At 36.0% G+C, this 19027-nt stretch overlaps 1 protein-coding gene across 1 annotated transcript in view; it reads right to left on the bottom strand.

Annotated features, from left to right (window-relative positions):
- The window catches only part of CFAP47 (cilia and flagella associated protein 47), a 425326-nt gene that overhangs the window by 26856 nt on the left and 379443 nt on the right, over nucleotides 1-19027 (bottom strand). Inside the window, 3 exon segments of the mRNA XM_014462850.1 lie at nucleotides 9345-9497; nucleotides 11105-11199; nucleotides 12618-12777. Coding sequence (XP_014318336.1) covers nucleotides 9345-9497; nucleotides 11105-11199; nucleotides 12618-12777 — 408 coding nt within the window.

Raw genomic sequence — 19027 nt, 5'->3', positions numbered from 1 at the left:
ATATCTGCTGTCTACAGGAAACCCACCTTAGAAGAAAGGACTCACAGAGACTAATGGTGAAGGGATTGAAAAAGGGTTTTCAGTGAATGGAAATGAAAAAAAGCTGGGGTAGCAATACTTATATCCGACAAATTAGACCTCAAAGTGAAGGCAATAACAAGAGATAAGGAAGGCCACTTCATAATACTAAAGGGAGCAATTCAACAAGAAGATATAACTCTGGTAAACATATATGCACCCAATACAGGAGTACACAAATACATAAAAAAAAATTCTGGAGGATATCAAGGGAGAGATTTACAGCAATACAGTCATAGTAGGGGACTTTAATACCCCACTAACACCACTGGACAAATCCTCTAAACAAAAAAGCAAAGAAACAGCAATCCTAAATGACTCACTAGATCAGATGGAATTAATTGACATCATCAGAACATTCCACCCCAAAGCCATAGAATATACATTCTTCTCAAGTGCACATGGGTCATTTTCAAAGACAGACCACATACTGGGGCACCAGCAAAGTCTTTTCAAATTCAAAAAGATAGAAATCATACCAAGCATCTTCTCAGATCACAATGGCATAAAATTAGAAATCAACTACAATAAAAAAATCAAACACCTGGAGGCTAAATAGCGTGTTTTTAAATAATGATTTGGTTACCAATAGATCAAAGAAAAAATAAAAAGCATCATGGCAACAAATGACAATGAAAACACAATCCAAAATCTATGGGACACAACAAAAGCAGTCTTGAGAGGGAAGTTCATAGCTCTGCAGGCCTATCTCAACAAAACAAGAAAAGATGGTAATAAAATATCTAACCCTACAACTCAAAGAGTTAGAAAGAGAGCAACAAGAAAAGCCCAGCGTTAGCAGAAAGAAGGAAATAATAAAGATCAGAGAGGAGATAAATGACATAGAGACAAAAAAAAATACAAAAGATCAACAAACTCAAGAGCTGGTTCTTTGAAAGGATAAACAAGATTGATGAACCTCTAGCCAGGCTCACCAAGAAGCAAAGAGAGAGGACCCAAATAAACAAAATCAGAAATGAAAGAGGCAAAGTAACAACCAATCCCACAGAAATACAAATGATTATGAAAAAATACTATGAACAACTCTATTCCAACAAAATGGACAACCTAGGTGAAAAAGACATATTCTTAAAAAAATACAAGCTCCCAAAACTCAATCAAGAAGAATCAAAAAACCTGAATAGGCCGATAACTACCGAAGAAATTGAAGCAACGATCAAAAATCTTCCAGCAAACAAAAGCCCTGGTCTGGATGGCTTTACAGGGGAGTTTTATCAAGCATTCAAAGAAGGACTAAAACCTATCCTCCACAGACTACTTCAAAAAATTCAAGAGGAAGGCATACTTCCAAGCTCTTTCTAGGAAGCCATCATTACCCTAATTCCAAAACCAAATAAAGACACCACAAAAAAAGAGAACTATAGGCCAATATCCTTGATGAACATCGATGCTAAAATCCTCAACAAAATTCTAGCAAATTGAATTCAGCATTGCATTAGAGAGATCATACACCATGACCAAGTGGGATTTATTCCAGGGATGCAAAGATGGTACAATATCTGCAAATCAATAAATGTGGTATATCACATAAACTGAGAGACAAAAATCACATAATCATATCAATTGATGCAGAAAAAGCCTTTGACAAACTCCAACACCCTTTCTTGATAAAAACTCTCAGCAAAGTGGGAATAGAGGGACCATACCTCAACATAATAAAAGCCTTATACGGCAAACCTATAGCCAACATCATACTCAGTGGACCAAAACTAAACTCATTTCCCCTAAGAACAGGAACAAGTCAGGGATGCCCACTTTCACCACTCCTGTTCCATATAGTACTGGAAGTGCTAGCCATAGCGATCAGACAAGAAGATGAAATAAAAGGCATCCAAATTGGAAGAGAAGTAAAATTGTCCTTATTCGCAGATGACATGATACTATACATAGAAAACCCAAAGACTCTATCAAAAATCTATTGGACCTACTAAGTGAACTTGGCAAAGTGGCAGGATATAAAATTAACACCCAGAAATCTATGGCCTTTTTATACACTAATAATAAACTCATAGAACAAGAAGTGAAAAAAAAATCCCATTTACCATTGCACAAAAAATTTAAGATACCTAGGAATAAACTTAACTAAGGACATAAAATAAACTTAACTAAGGATGGAAAACTACAGGAGATTGAAAAAAGAGATAGAGGAAGACCTAAACAAATGGAAGAATATACCATGTTCATGGGTTGTTTGAATCAACATCATTAAAATGTCCACACTACCCAAAGCAATCTATAAATTCAACGTAATCCCTATTAAAATACCAATGGCATACTTCAAAGACCTAGAACAAACTCTCCAAAAATTCATCTGGAATAAAAAAAGACCCTGAATAGCTGCAGAAATCTTGAGAAAGAAGAACAATGTAGGTGGGATCACAATACCAGATATCAAACTATACTACAAAGTCACTGTTCTTAAAACTGCCTAGTACTGGCACCAGAACAGACATATAGACCAGTTGAACAGAACAGAGAACCCAGAAATCTACTCACCCAAACCACTATGCTCAATTAATATTTGACAAAGGAGGTAAGAGCATACAATGGAGACAAGACAGTCTCTTCAATAAATGGTGTTGGGAAAACTGGACAGATACTTGCAAAAACATGAAACTAGACCACTAACTTGCACCATACACAAAAATAAACTCAAAATGGATAAAGGACTTAAATGTAAGATGGGAAACCATAAAAATCTGAGAAGAAGCCATAGGCAGCAAAATAGCAGACATTTGTCGTAGCAATATTTTTACCAATAAAGCTCCTAGGGCAATGGAAACTAAAGAGAAAATAAACAAATGGGACTACATCAAAATAAAAAGCTTCTGCACAGCAAAAGAAACCATCAACAAAACAACAAGAAAGCCCACTGCATGGGAGAACATATTTGCCAATGTTATCTCTGATAAGGGTTTAATCTTCAATATCTACAGGGAACTCATACAACTCAACAAAAGGAAGATAAACAATCCAATTTAAAAAAATGGGCAAAAAAACCTAAATAGACACTTTTCAAATGAGGACATTCAGAAATCCAAGAGAGATATGAAAACATGCTCAAAGTCACTAATCATCTCAGAGATGCAAATCAAAACAACAATTTGATACTATCTCACACCTGTCAGAATGGCTATCATCAACAAATCAACAAACAACAAGTACTGGCGAGGATGCAGAGAAAAAGGAACCCTCCTGCATTGCTGATGGGAATGCAGACTGGTGCAGCCACTGTAGAGAACAGTATGGAGTTTCCTCAGAAAACTAAAAATGGAACTCCCATTTGACCCAGTGATCCCACTTCTAGGACTATATTCCAAGAAACCAGAAACACCAATCAGAAAGGATATATGGACCCCTATGTTCATAGCAGCACAATTTACCATAGCTAAGATTTGGTAACAGCGTAAGTGCCCATCAGCAGATGAGTGGATTAAAGAATTGTGTAATACATCTACACAATGGAATACTATGCCGCTATAAAAAAAGAAGGAACTTTTAGCATTTGCAACAGCATGGATGGAACTGGAGAGCATTATGGTAAGCGTAATAATCCAGTAGGAGAAAGATAAATATCATATGATCTCACTCATATGTGGGATATAATGATCAACATAATTTGATGAACAAGAATAGATCCAGAGACAAATGGCAGGGGATGGGGGGTTAGAGAGCAACCAAAGGACTTGTATGCATGCATATTAGCATAACCAATGGACACAGACACTGGGGCTTGCCCGTGGTGGGAATGGCTGGGGAGGGGGGGGGGTCAAGTGGGGAAAAAGGAGACATATGTAAAACTTTAGAGAATAAAAAAAATTAAAAAATAAAGATTTTTTTAAAAAAGTTTAAACAATATTAAGATAGTATCCCAATCTATTAGAGCAAGAGTTTCAAGTTCTGGTTTATTTTGTTAAAAGAGAAAGTTTTTCATGTTTTATAGACAATATGTATTATAGACAATATGGTTAACTATATTTTCTTAACCAGTAGGTTACTAGAGGAAAGTTACAACACAGTTTATTTTTTAGGTACATGTGAAAAATATCTTAAAGTTAGGACTGGCATATAGAAGAGAAGCATAAACATCTATTATATGTATACTCTCCACATTCAGGAAAGGAGCTAAAATTCCAAATCAAGGAGTTTGTTGCATGTGGGTCATGGAAGAGAAGCATAAACATCTATTATATGTATACTCTCCACATTCAGGAAAGGAGCTAAAATTCCAAATCAAGGAGTTTGTTGCATGTGGGTCATGGAAGAGAGGTCAGAGAACCATGAATTGACCTGGTCCACAATCGGCATGTCCACCAGTCTATCTCTAGTATATAAGGTAAAAGTGATCCTTGGGTTCACAAAAGTGATGGGCACCTTGCTCTAAGAGTAGTTAGGAAAGAAGCCTTAATGGAGTGAGTTGAGAAGAGAAAGTAAAATAAAGAGAAGCAGAGTAAAGGATCAAGTCTAGGGGCTAATGTGGGGGTTATGGAGGACCAATGCCAGGTTTCTCAGGACCTGTTTGTGATTACAGACCAAACCCCATACTGTTTATGGATGACATGCAAAAGACATACAGCATGATGACTGGCCTCGGGTTAAAAGAGGCCAGTGTAACACAAAAATCAGCAGATCACACACAAAAAAAGACAGCAGATTAAGCAAAGAAAAATAGCTGCAAGATGCAGAACACCTGGGAAATAAAAGGAAGAGGCATGAATTTGATGTGCCATTAAGTGGTAAAACCACTCTCACAGAAAAAGTCCCACAGAGAAAGTCACTAAACTACTCCCCAGAGAGACAAAGAATGCATGGACCGAAAGCCACTTAGGAAGAAATACAAGTAAAAGGGAACTTCTGCTCAGAGAGAATAATCTGCAATGTTATGAAGTGGCACTGCAAAATACAGTCTAAAAATCCAAGTCTAATAATATCCCAGTAGAGCATTACCAATAATATAGGCACATAAATCCAATATGTTGGATAGATGTTCTTTGAATTCCAAGTCTGTGTCTTGTTCATTTTGGCATCCCTGGGGCTCAGCATACTATCTGGCAGCAAATATGCTCACTGGATTGTTGTTGAATGAAGAGATATGAAAATGATCAATCCTGGTTAACTCAATGGTGTGTGTGAGGAGTGGGGATAGAGAGCAGAGAAGTCCTGGCATTTTTCACTTAAATGAAGGCTTTATAAGTCTTATTGGAATCTCTGGAAAGACAATTAAGGTAAAAGAAGGAATGGAAAAGGAGTGGGGGATTCTTATCTCCTACTTACCATGTTTACATAGAGGGGCTTATTCACTCACAAGAAGGAAAAATTTAGGAGGGACAAAAAAACCTGCATCAATTTGCTTCCTCCCTTATGACTTGCCATCAGAGGAAAAGCAACATATCTGATCAGTGAATTAGGGTGAAGGAATGGAACATGAGGTGAGCAGACTTTTCTCTCCCTTTCCCAATGTCTTGAATCCAAGATGTACACTTTCTCCTCCTCCTTCAGGAGTAGGTTGTTTGTTCCTAAAGAGAGTTTACAATTGGGCAGCTCAGGGTGAACGCACTCAATTTTGGTGGAAGGTATTAACAAGCCCAAATGAGTGCATAGTACCAAGTCACTTTCCAGTTCACCTTTATAATAAAGGCAACCTTTTGATCTCTATCTGCCATAATTCTACATCTACTTCTCAGTAAACTTGGATGAGGGAATATAGGATGCATTCAATGATCACACTGAAAACTCCATTACAATCCAAACAGCAGAGTGAAGTGCTTTAATTTCCACTACAAGAGATTTAAGAGGCATTGGGAAGTACAAAATGGCATGAACAAGACTCTGATGGACATTATTTGTTGAGTAGACTATAATTGAATTATACACACAGGGAAAAACAGCTGGCTTGCCTTTGCATATATTAAAAACTAAAAGAGTTTTCAAACTTTTTGGTCAGACTTTTCCCCTCATAAAAATATAGGTAAGAATGGAAAGGCAAGTAGGGAGATATACAGAGTCAGGCAAGGTGGTTACAACTTTGGAATAAAGACAGGGAAAGGAATCAAGTTATTACCAGATGGTTTTAAGGAACCAGGACAAGAGAGAGGTCAGCTGATTTATCAAATATTCAGGTCCCATGAATACAGAAAAAAAAAGACATTAAAGTTGAGAGAAGACTGAAAAAAACTCCACTTCTGGATAGCAAGACAAGTTTCAGAACATAAACATTTACACATTAAAATGTCTGTAGCAAATACATAGATGAGCTTCTTGAGTTTGTTGGTTTTGAGCAGAGAAAAAGCTAGTGTAGAGGAATGATGAAGAGAGAAAGAGAGGAAGAGAGAAGCCTGCAAACCTTCCAAATAGTTATTTCCCATATTGTTATTTTTCATCATGAAAAGTACTGAAACAGTGAAATTACGAGCCATACCAAAAGGTGTATTTTGAAGAGCTATTTGGGAGACTGTTTTCCTCATATAATACCTCCCAAAATGATGTTCTTTGAAGCTTCCTTATAGACCTTGTTTATCTTGAAGGAAGTAGATTTTTCCAGGTAATAAGATTTAATCAATTTCTATGATCAGAATTATAATTTCTTTAGCTTGCAACCTGAGAAGAGTGCAACTTAAGTAATTTAGTGAGATGTTATTAAAATAGTTCCTATATACAAGGATATCTTTACCTTCTTTTATACTTAATGTCATAAAGCATCAACGTTTTATCTTCTACAGGATAGATTTAAAACAGAAATAAAGGTTTGAACACTCAACTGTTAATATTCACTTAAGCATAACAGGTGACACACAAAACAATGATTTCACTTCAGAAAGGGCCTGGATATTCACTGGGGTATGGTTACTATAAGTTGTCTGCTTATTAAAATGATGGTCTATTTCAATAAAACAATTATTTATCACTGGAAATTGGCAGTTGAGTTTCACATTTAAACTCAGGTTAATTTACACTAATATTTTTATCCCTGATCTGAATAAATAATGAGAATTCTCTTTCAGTATTGGTTTTTGGTTGAAGAAAAGAAAGCTGACAGGGTATCATTTATTTAAAGATTCTATTCCCTACATTCCTCTAATGCTACATGAGTCTCTAAAGCAGAATCTGTATCCAACTTATAATGTTTTTAAGATAAAGAAAAATGGTTTGCATCAATCTGATTTCATTATTAAAAGATAGTTCTTTAAAATAAGGAGTAATTGAATAGGCTTGCAATAGAAAATTCCCTTCTCATTTAAATTTATTTCCTTTTTAAAATAAATTTAAATTACCAGTGATAAAGTTGGCATTTTTGCAATTAGAAAACTAAAATTCAAAGGGAAAAAATAAATAACGAATAAATTAACATAATGAAAAATCTCATTATGCAACCTAATAATAGTATTACTATCTCATCTCACACAATTCACACAATCAATAACTAGTCAGTAAATATAAAGAACATTAATGTGAATTAATTTTTTTATAATTCCAAAGATCTTATTAAGTACACTGGGTACAATAACATATATACTCATTTCAGAATTCCACCTCCAGTTTTTAAAATATTGCCTTCCAAATATTTGTTGTTGTTGTTAATCCTCACCCAAGGATATTTTTCCATTGATTTTTTAGAGAAAGTGGAAGGGAGAGGGAGAGACAGAGAGAGAGAGAAACATCGATTGGTTGCCTCCTGAACACACCCTGGCCAGGGATCGAGCCTGAAACCTTGACCAGAATCAAACGTGGACCCTTCAGTCTGCAGGCCAATGCTCTATCCACTGACCAAACTGGCCAGGGCTTCCTTCCAAATCTTACGGTGAGATTGCATGTGGGAGATTATTCTAACATTTTTGTAATTCACTTAAGAAATATTTATTATTTCCAGATCCTTTTCTATATTTACTCTGAATGCTTGTTTGTAAATGACAGAATCCCAGTTGGAATGACCTTTTGGAAGTCACTGAGGGTGTCCTTAAATAAAAGGAAGAACCATTTGATCATGACTGAGTCATGTGTATAATTTGATGAGTAGGCAGAGAAAGTAGACCTGCAAAGAGAGGAGCAAAACAGGCATGCATAGAAAATAATACTCACTTATTTATTACAGCTTCAGCAAATGAAGAGAAACAGACTTTCTGTGTTCTGACTACAAAAGATGTGGAGGAGAGGGAAGACTCACAAGCCCAACCTCCATTAGATGTCCACTCTGAGCAGGGGAAGACTATATGATTGAAATATTATAAGAATTATATGGCTAGTGGACGTAGTTTCCACAAGAAAGGAGTGAAAGTTGGCAGATGGGCAGGGCCGACTATATCATAGACATTCACCATGCTGGGAAAGTAGATGGTAACTGTACAGAAGTAGCAAGTGATCCCACTTGGTTGAGTAACAGGTTAACAACCAGGGGAAACAAAAGGTTGGAATGATAGATAGTAGGGGACTAATGGTGAAGGCTAATTCTGGATTATTATATATAGATTGCATCCCATGAAAAGACACTTTTGTACATAAAAAATCAAATGTCAGCGATTTCATATGAAACAGACATTTCTATGGTTCAAAAATGGATGAACATTGGTAATTTTATAAGTTTAAGGTACTATCTTATTTAGAAAGCAATGGGTAAATACTACTACTGAAAAGAAAGAGCCACGGGATCAGACAGGGTAGGAACTGAAATTGACCACTGTGCACCAGACATTATACTTTATGTTAGGGAACCTCTTTGAAAGCCTTGCCTTTGTAATTTTTTTTATTATTATTCCTACAAGACTTTAAAAGGAAAAGCAATTAGGTTAGGCCTGATCACGGTATGAACAGTTCAGAACTTATTATTTCACATCTAGGTTTTAAATCTAAAGTTATTTCAAATTTAAAATAATGTTTTAAAAAATAGTCAAGACTGTTTTTGTTGCCTTCCACTGCTAGGTTGTATGACCCTGTACAAATTACTTGTAAAATAAAATATAGTCATATTACCGGCTTCATAAGGTTACTCTGAAGATAAATTCTGTAATAAAACTTTAACACTCTATTCTTATAAAGCCATTAATAACCATAATTATCATCATTTTGGAAATAGCTACCGTGAAGAAAACAAATATTACTGAACACTCGTTGAGCAGTATTTTAATGATATATTGTAAATTAAAAATAAATTGGCATGGATTTTCACATAACTGAGGAATCAGCAACCTGCAATTTAAGGAAACGGTTTTATTTATCATCATGTTTTATACCCATGACTATGGTTCTCTTACCATCGATATCTTCATAAGATGCATATGAACGTTTTTTTGGAATCACTACAAAATCTGATACATTTAAGATAGGATGATCTCCAATAAAATCACCAGTAATTGTGACTTTCAAATTCTTTTCTATCCGTTTCCTGGACTGACATTTTATGACAACTACAAGAAAGAATTATTTCCAGTCAATTTGGTTATTAGGTTATATGATCATTCTTGAGCTACAAGAAAATAAATTATTAAATTATGTAATAAAAATAAAAGCTCTTTGGCATACTTTGACTTGACATTGCACCTGCATTCACAGACACACACACCCTTCCACAATATCTATATACATTTACATTTTGTAATAAAATATGAATATTAAATAATATGCAAAAATATGACAAAAGATAAATCTGAAAGGTATAAATTAGGTAATAGAAGATTGTACTAGGATATAGAAATCTTATTTAGAAACAGATCTACTTATATCAATAATTCACCTGGTGGTCAAGAACAGTGAATATTTCAGCTATTTCTATGTTCATTGTGGTAAATACCAAACTCAACTTATATAACTATACTATAGAAAATACCTTCAAATAATTAAAAAAGTAACTTTCATATATAACTATACTATAGAAAATACCTTCAAATAATTAAAAAAGTAACTTTCATAACCTTTATTTTGTAATGAGTTTAAAAATATTTCCTACTATATTATTTATTTACATGTACCTTAAAATTCCTTTAAGTAAAATACTTAAAATATTTTTTCACTTGAAATTTACAGAGTACACCATTAACAGTTAAATATAAAATTGCAATACATTACAATCAATATTAAAATGTGACTATATATTAATGTATAGCATAAAAAACTTTATATATTTTGCCCTGGCCAGGTGGCTCAGTTGGTTGGAGCATTGTATCATACACCAAAAAGGTTACAGATTCTATCTGCACACACCAGGTTGCGTATTCAATCTCTGGTTGAGGCACGTACAGGAGGCAAATGATTGATGTTTCTCTCTCACATTGCTCTCTCTCTCTCTCTCTCTCTTTCTTTTTCACACTCTCTCTCCCTCCCTCTTCCTCTTTCTCTAAAAATCAATAAAAGCATATCCTTAAGTGAGAATTAAAAATACATATATATATATATTAAATTCCAATATTTTCTTACATTAAATACAGTAGCAAACACAGTGGCACACTGGCTGGTCAACAACACATCTTTATACCAACTTTTAGACAAAAGAGGCTTCTTTCCAAATAGTGACATCAATACTTGGGTTACAAAAAGGTATGCCTGTCAGTGTATACTGGTACAGTAATATCACTGTGTCCTTGCTTATGCACCTTCGTATGACAAATCGGTCCTGAGCATCTGGTGTACTCTGGACAGAGCCCCCACACTCCAATTGGCCTTGAACATCTGGGGTACTCTGATTAGGGTTTCCACAGACTCTAATAGATCTAGTTCAGGGCTTTGAACACCTCACAGAATTTGAGATAAAGGGCCTGAAGTTAATGTTATTTTCATCTTAGCTGATTTCTAGGTTTTACCAATAGGAAGAGCAACAGGAAATGGCGTGGTTTTGTGGCAATAACATTGGACTCGTTAGAGGACAAGATTCAGTCCTAGCACTCCCATCAATAGGGCTGGCTACTTCACAACTTACTTTCTCTGGACCTCAACCTTCTTGTACAAAGAAAAGATGGGATGAGAAGGCCTCTAAATGACCTCCAAATCCTGGTGTTCTCTGACACTAAAATATACCTACCTGGAGGGAATTCATCATGTTTTGCCTGTGGGAGTCCAAGAATAGGGTATATCCATCGTATTGCTTGGATTTCTCCACTGTCTGCTACCATCATTCTAAATAGAAATTAAATTAAGAGTGAACAAAAACCATAAACACTTTAAATATTAGCATAAAAGAGCATGTTCTCTATTAACTTAATGGTATTTGAGCAAAGCTTGTGAATATAAACTTTGGCAGAGAGACAATAAGTATGAAATACAAAACATTTTTGGTAAATGTTGATTTTATAAACATTTTAAGGCAAACCCTGGGAAATTATCACAAGTAAAAATAGAATACAACCATTATGAGATGTAAGTTAAAATTAAAGAACATTTCGCCCTACACTTAAAGCTTGGTATTGATATTTTTTGATGTGACTAGAGTGTGGTTAATCACAGGTAGTACAATTCCCATGGGTTATATTCTAAATTGGAGAAGCAAAGCACACATACAAAAATGCCATTAAGTACAGAACTTCAGAAAGGAATACTTTCCTTTTGGGAGATAACCAGTTAAAAGAAAGAGGACATTTCTCAAAATATTTTAAGTACATTTATACACTACCAGGAGGATAGCGATACTAGAATGATTCTGATCATTGCTGAAAACAGGATTTTCCTGTTAAAAATGAAACGTAAGTCATGGCAGGCAGGACCAGCTTTGTGGGAGCGTGACCTGTGCATTAGCACAAAAATCACATACTTAGCATTGCTCCATGCTTGTTTAATACACTACTATACCTGTATTAAAATTATTAATACTTTTTGAAGAAAAGCCCCCTCATTTTCACTTATACACGAGGACCCACAAATCATGTAGACAGTCTCGACAGCAGGAGTGATGAAAAAGCATGGCAGAATGTACCCCAAGGGAAACCTTTCTTTCAAATGTGGAGATAAAATATGTACATGTAGGGCAAAATAAGAATTTCTTTTTAATTAAGACTTCTAGACAATTATTTAATTGAACTATAACAGCAGAGAAAGCATTTACATTTTTCTATCATTATTGGAGTTGGCTTAAATTTCAGTGAGGAAACATGGATACAAGTCTCCTGCATTCTGGCAATGAAACAGGATACCCTAGTCATGGGAGAGGTGCATCAGGATGACATATCCACCTGGCACTGTGCCATCGATAGATGAATACCAGCATCACAAGTCTTATACTTTGCCCAGACAAGTTGTTTTAGGTTGTTCTCCCAAATATAGATTACTTATTGTCTTGGCAGTAACTATTTTCTCAGTTTAAAAGGCTGCCTTTGCACGTCTCTGAGTCTGTTAAGATTGAGTTGTTCATCACTTTGAACTTTACATCAGCAATGATACATAGTATACCCATTTAACAAATACATTTTCCTCCTCTGAACATATAAATTTCAACATATCAGAGAATAAAAAGCATGAACTTTACATTGCATCACATATAAAAGAAGCTGATTGTATCAGTGCCAGACAAAACAAAACCAATATACTTATTTAAACGTTACCTTTTCAACTCTGGACTCAATTCATCAAAATTGTCAATAGGCCACTTTGTTCCATCTGCCCTCCTCATTTGAACAACGGCCATTGTCTTCCTTAATTTCATAACTTTGGGATTAAAACACACTGTGATTGGAATATTCCCTCTAGGAGGCAATTCAATTCCTGTAAAAAAACACAAAATAAGTTTTAATGTAGTAAAAATTTTAAGAATATAATTTTAAGAGCAGAAAGTAATCTAATTCATTTACTGATAATTTTTCAAGATCACTTTTGAATAAAAAAACAACACATTATACAAATTATAAGCTCACTTTACTGGCTTCACTATTTTTTCTCAACTGTCATCAACCCAATAAAAAATATATATCTTAGGCCCTTGCTAGATAGTTCAGTTGGTTGGAGCATCGACCTGATACACCAAGGTTGCAGTTTGATCCTTGGTCAAGGCAAATACACGAAGCAACCAAAGAATGCACAAATAAGTGTAACAACAAATCAATGTCTCTCTATCTCTATTTCTCTCCCTTGCCCCCTTCCTCTCTCTCTCTCTCTCTCTCTCTCTCTCTCAAATCAGTCAATAAGGTTCTCTCCAGAAGGGGCTAGAGCCGTGGTCAGCAAACTGCAGCTCGCGAGCCACATGCGGCTCTTTGGCCCTTGAGTGTGGCTCTTCCTAAGCCTTAGGAATACCCTAATTAAGTTAATAACAATGTACCTACTTATATAGTTTAAGTTTAAAAAATTTGGCTCTCAAAAGAAATTTCAATCGTTGTACTGTTGATATTTGGCTCTGTTGACTAATGAGTTTGCCGACCACTGGGCTGGAGAGCTGAAGAAATGTTAAATGTGATGACCCTTTAATTCATTCTGTATTTTTTTTCCTAGATCGTAATAGTCCAAGATTCTCCTTGAAGCCCCCAAATTGCTACCAGGAAATTGTTCACTTATTTAACTGATGCCATGAGTGAAGCCAAAATTTATTTATGAAAAAAGGGGTAACTCTTCCAGGTTATACAGACCAGAAGACAAAAACAAAACACAAAACAAAACAAAACAACAACAAAAAAAATGACAGCATTTTCTTGTGTTCCAGTGAATTAGAAATTTTCTAGCTTTACTTTGCATAAGAACCACCTGTGAAACTTGTTAGACATGCAGCTTGCTGAGCCCTATGTTTAGAAATTCTGATTTATTCAGTCTGGGATGTGGCCCAGAAAGCTTCATGTTTAAGTAGCAGCTCATAGGATACAAAGGCAGATGGTCACGGGACTATACTCTGAAACCAACCCCTACCTGTTGCACAAGTATTAAGAGATTGGAAGAGCAGCGAGCTTCTGGCCATTTGTAACAGTGAGGGTTTCCAACTGATAGGTATCTTCCTTTATTGTGAAGAGTAATACTATTTCTTTATAAGAAAACAGGGGATATTGACTATATTTTGTTTTTTTTAAAAACTTCTTTGTTATAAGATCAATGATATTCACAGTCATTCTGTCTCAAATGAGAATACTGTACTAAACTATTAAGAAAAAAAATAAAAAATTTCTACTTGGCAAAACAGCCCAACTCAAAATTCTTATAAGTTTTCAAATTTTAAAATGAAAACTTTCTAAGGTTTAGTATTATATTTAATAATAATTAATATGATTACGAGTTAGTATTTATTGAATACTAACTATATGCCAGGTTCTGTACTAAATATTTTTCACACAATATCTCATTTTCTTCCCAGAAAAACACATAAATTAAGTACTATTATGTCACTCCTTTTAGAAATGGAGGAATTGAAACAATTTGGTTAACTTGCACAAAGTCTCAATGAAAGATTGTACTGTTTGCTAAGCTATCTAAACGATGTGCTATTTTCAACTTTGGCTTTATGAGCTCTATATTTTTAGTGAATCATTGATTCAAATTAATTAAAACAGCAAGAGCTGGAATAGCATAGAAACAGCAAGAGCTGCGTCAACTAAACCATTATGCATCCCCAAGGAAATCAAGTTTAGAAATGATCATTTATCATTACAAACTATATTATCATTAAAATTAGATTATATTATGACTAAAAATAAACCTATACATTTGGATGGTGTAAGGAGTCAAGACAAACACACAAAAGGGAAATTCATTGTTAATACCATGATTTCTTATAATACTTCAAATGAAAGTATTAAAAGATCATGCTATGATATATAAGCCCACATAACAATCTAGTAGCCTATTTACCAGACTAGAAAGAACTATTCACTAATGAATTCACGATAAATTTAACTCTTGTTATTTGCTTGAATAGTAACAATCACTGTGCTGTTACTAACTTATAAGAAATCACTAAAATTTAACAATGAAAAAAACTTTGAGAATATATCAAATTCATTTTGTGTCTAACCACTGAGTTTTACTTCCTTTGATTTTCCCACTGCCCTTTGTAACACTTTGAGTAGGGACAGGAAATCTGTCCTCACTTCTAACATTTTTTATTAAATCTTCATTGTTGAAGGTATTACATATGTCCCTCCTTTTCCCCATTGACCCCTTCTATCCTGCCACTGCCCCCCACACCACACTATTGTCTGTGTCAATGGGTTATGCATATATACATACTAGTACAAGTTCCTTGGTTGATCTCTTCACACCCACTCACCCACCCCCGCCTTCCCTCTGAGATTTGATGGTCTATTCCATGCGTCTATGTCTCTGGATCTATTTTGTTCACCAGTTTATTGTGTTCATTAGATTCCACATATGAGTGAGATCATGTGATACTTGTCTTTCTCTGACTGGCTTATTTCACTTAGCATAATACTCTCCAGGTCCCTCGATGCTGTCTCAAAGGGTAAGATAACCTTCTTTTATACAGTTGCATAGTATTACATGGTATAAATGTACCACAGCTTTTTTATTCACTTATTTGCTGATGGGTACTTAGGCTGTTTCCAGATCTTAGCTATTGTAAACTGTGCTGCTATGAACATAGGAGTGCATACATTTTTTTCTGATGTTTCGGGTTTCTTAGGATATATTCCCAGAAGTGGGATCAGTGGGTCAAATGGCAGTTCCATATTTAATTTTTTGAGGAAACTCCATACTGTTTTCCATAATGGCTGCATCAGGGTACTAGAGTTCCCTTTTCCTGTATCCTCACAAGCACTTGTCATTTGTTGATTTGTTGATGGTAGCCTTTCTGACAGGTGTGAGGTGATACTTCATTAATCATTTTCATTTTAATTCTTTATGCCTAGGTTTCGTTCTCTCTCTTTCTTCTTCTCATTAAAACAGTCCCTTTATCATTTCTTGTAGTGCTGGTTTAGTGGTGATAAACTCCTTTAGCCTTTCTTTGTCTGGGAAGTTCTTTATTTCACTATCTATCTTGAATGATAGCCTTGCTGGATATAATAATCTTGGTTTCAGATCCTTGCTTTTCATTACCTGGAATACTTTATGCCACTCCATTCTGGCCTATAGAGTTTCTGATGAAAAATATTCTGACAGCCTTATGGGAGCTCCTTTGTAGATAACAAGTTGCTTTTCTCTTGCTGCCTTTAAGATTCTTTGTCTTTAATTTTTGGCATTTTAATTATGATGTATCTGAGCATGGGCCTGTTTGGGTTCTTCTTGCTTGGGAATCTCTGTATATCCTGAACTTGTGTGACTTTTTCCTTCACCAGGTTAGGGAAGTTTTCTGTCATTATTTCTTCAAACAGGTTCTCTAGCTCTTGCTCATTTTTCTTCACCTTCAGTTACTCCTATGATGCGAATATTGTTACTTTTCATGTTGTCCCACAGCTCCCTTAAGCTATCCTCCTGTTTTTTTTAATTTTTATTTTTTATTTTCTTTTTGGTTCTGGGATTGATTTTTTCCTACCCTGTCTTCTAATTCACTGATCTGATCTTCAGCTTCCCCTACTCTGCTATGTATTCCGTCCAATGTGTTCTTTATTAGTGCTATGTCATTCTTCATTTCTCACTGGTCTTTTTTCATAGTTACTAAATCTTTTCTCATGCTGTTGAGCATCATTGCCATCATTATTCTAACTCTGTATCTGATAAATTTCTTATCTCCATTACATTTAGCTCTTCTTTTGGAGAATTCCCTTGTTCTTTCATTTGGGGCTTTTTTTTTTTTTGTCTGCCTATTTTTGGTGTGTGTTTGGGTTTGCAGCTATGTATTATGTAGATCTGCTATGACTCCCAACCTCTAGTGCAGGTCAATGACAGATGCTGTTTGTGACTGGCCTTGAGTAGCCTGTCTGGAGCTATCAGCAATCCACAGCTTGCGGCTCCCTCTGCTGGGGCTGGGTGCCTTTGGAAAGACCAGGATATGCACCAGGGTCTGCTTTTCCTAGCCCCGGTCCCAGAAGGAAATCAGGCAAAGACTCAAAGCCTTCAGAGATCTGCCTCTTTCTGCAGTTTGAATGTCATTCAGTTTATTTGCCTCATGCTATCAACCACAGGGTGGTATGAGAGGTTTCCCAACAGAGTGGGGCAATCTCCCCCACCCTCCCCGCCCCAGGCAAAAGCTGCCTGGATGGTAAAGTTCTGCAGGAGAAAGATAAGATGTCCTCTGCAGCATGAGGGAATGACTCATCCCAGGGGACTGAGGTGGTTGCCTTCTGAGCTCTAACCCCAGAGCCCCCATCCCTGTATTATGCTCACACAGCTCTAGTGCACTCTTTCCACCTTCTGTCGGACCCCAAGGTGAGTGGCTGCATAGGAATTTTCGTGTGTTGGCTCTTTAAGAGGTTGCCTGCATTTGCAGCCATCTCTCCCTGGCAGGCCAGCAACTCTGCTGATTTTCACAGCCAGATGTTATGCTGGCATCTTTCTCAGTCCTGGTACTCTCAGCTGGGCAGCCAGCTTGGAGTTTATATCCATGAGTTCTCAGTAGGAACCCCTTACAGCTGAGATATCCCTCCATAACTTCAGCTGCTGTTTGTGGAAGCCTGGCCAGCCCTCTTGTATCTCCACACTTCCTACCAGTCTCTATGGGGTCTCCACTTTCCATCTTTGGTTATCAGGATCCTCTCCAGCTAGTCTTCAGTTGATTATTCAAGATGGCTTGTCTGTATTTTAGTTGTAATTCCAGATTGGTTGTGGGAGAGTGTTGGTGTAGCTTCCACTTACTCCGCCAACATTTTGGAATGTCTCTCACTTCTATTTTATAAGGAATCCACCCATGTTTTATTCTAATACCTATGTGCTTTCATTTTTATAATTAAATATTCAATCTATATTAAATTTATCCATATACATGGAATGAAGAATGTATTCAACGTTATGAATTTTCTATATGGGATTAATTATCCAAAAACCACTATTTGTGAAAGTTAACTGATTTGAAATGCTATCTTCATGGAATTCCCATATGCATTTTTGTCTTCTTCTGGATTCCCTAGATTTCTTTGGTTTTTCTTTCTTTTTATATGCAAATATCATATTTTTAAATTATAGGTGCTTTAGTGTCTAGTAGGACTAACTGCTTTCTCCTCCAGCTCATATTTTAAAAATAATTCTAAATTTGGAATGAACTGTTAGCTCCAGGAAGTGAATGAGGTGGCAAATAGTACTTCTAATGGAATCACCCTACATTTACACTTTAGTGATAACTGACATTTTTTCCCCATTCATGATCTACCCAAGAGCAAGAATTGCTTTATTTTATTTTTCTCACATGAGCATTATTTAAGGTGCTTCTCAGTTCTTTTTTTTAAAATATATTTTTATTGATTTTTTACAGAGAGGAAGGGAGAGAGATAGAGAATTAGAAACATCGTTGAGAGAGAACCATCGATCAGCTGCCTCCTGCACACCTCCTACTGAGGATGTGTCTGCAACCAAGGTACATGCCCTTGATCGAAATCGAACCTGTGACCCTTCAGTCCGCAGGCCGACGCTCTATCCACTGAGCCAAACCAGTCAGGGCTGCTTCTCAGTTCTTAGGATACGTTTTTCTCCTGTCTTAGTTTTCAGTGTTACTAGAGGATTTTTCCAGCACCTTCATATGTGTTTAGCAGGAAGCTGGAAAAAAACACTATCTTTTGACTGGGCAATTCATTAGATTAAACAATCTAATACAACATATTCTAAACTCAATTTCTGAGCTAAACTCTTTCTGTTTTACTACATTTACATACAGTAACTACATAAACTACAGATATATTAGCTTTTTTATGTTATAGTTATCATTCTTGAGATTCAAAACCTTAATAAATATCTGGAGAGAAATATGCAAATTTTATTTTACATCCTAGAGGCCCAGTGCACAAAATTCGTGCATGGGGGGGGGGTCCCTCAGCCCGGCCTGCAACCTCTCGCAATCTGGGACCCCTAGGGGATGTCTGACTACTAGTTTAGGGACCACTTGCCCCTAACTGCTTTCCTGCCTGCCTGCTCGCTCCTAACCACTCACCTGCCT

Source organism: Myotis lucifugus, unplaced genomic scaffold (genome assembly GCF_000147115.1).
Source record: "Myotis lucifugus unplaced genomic scaffold, Myoluc2.0 scaffold_192, whole genome shotgun sequence".
Classification (NCBI taxonomy): domain Eukaryota; kingdom Metazoa; phylum Chordata; class Mammalia; order Chiroptera; family Vespertilionidae; genus Myotis; species Myotis lucifugus.
Note: the sequence above shows the minus strand (reverse complement) of the source record. Positions and strands in the feature narration are given on the sequence as shown.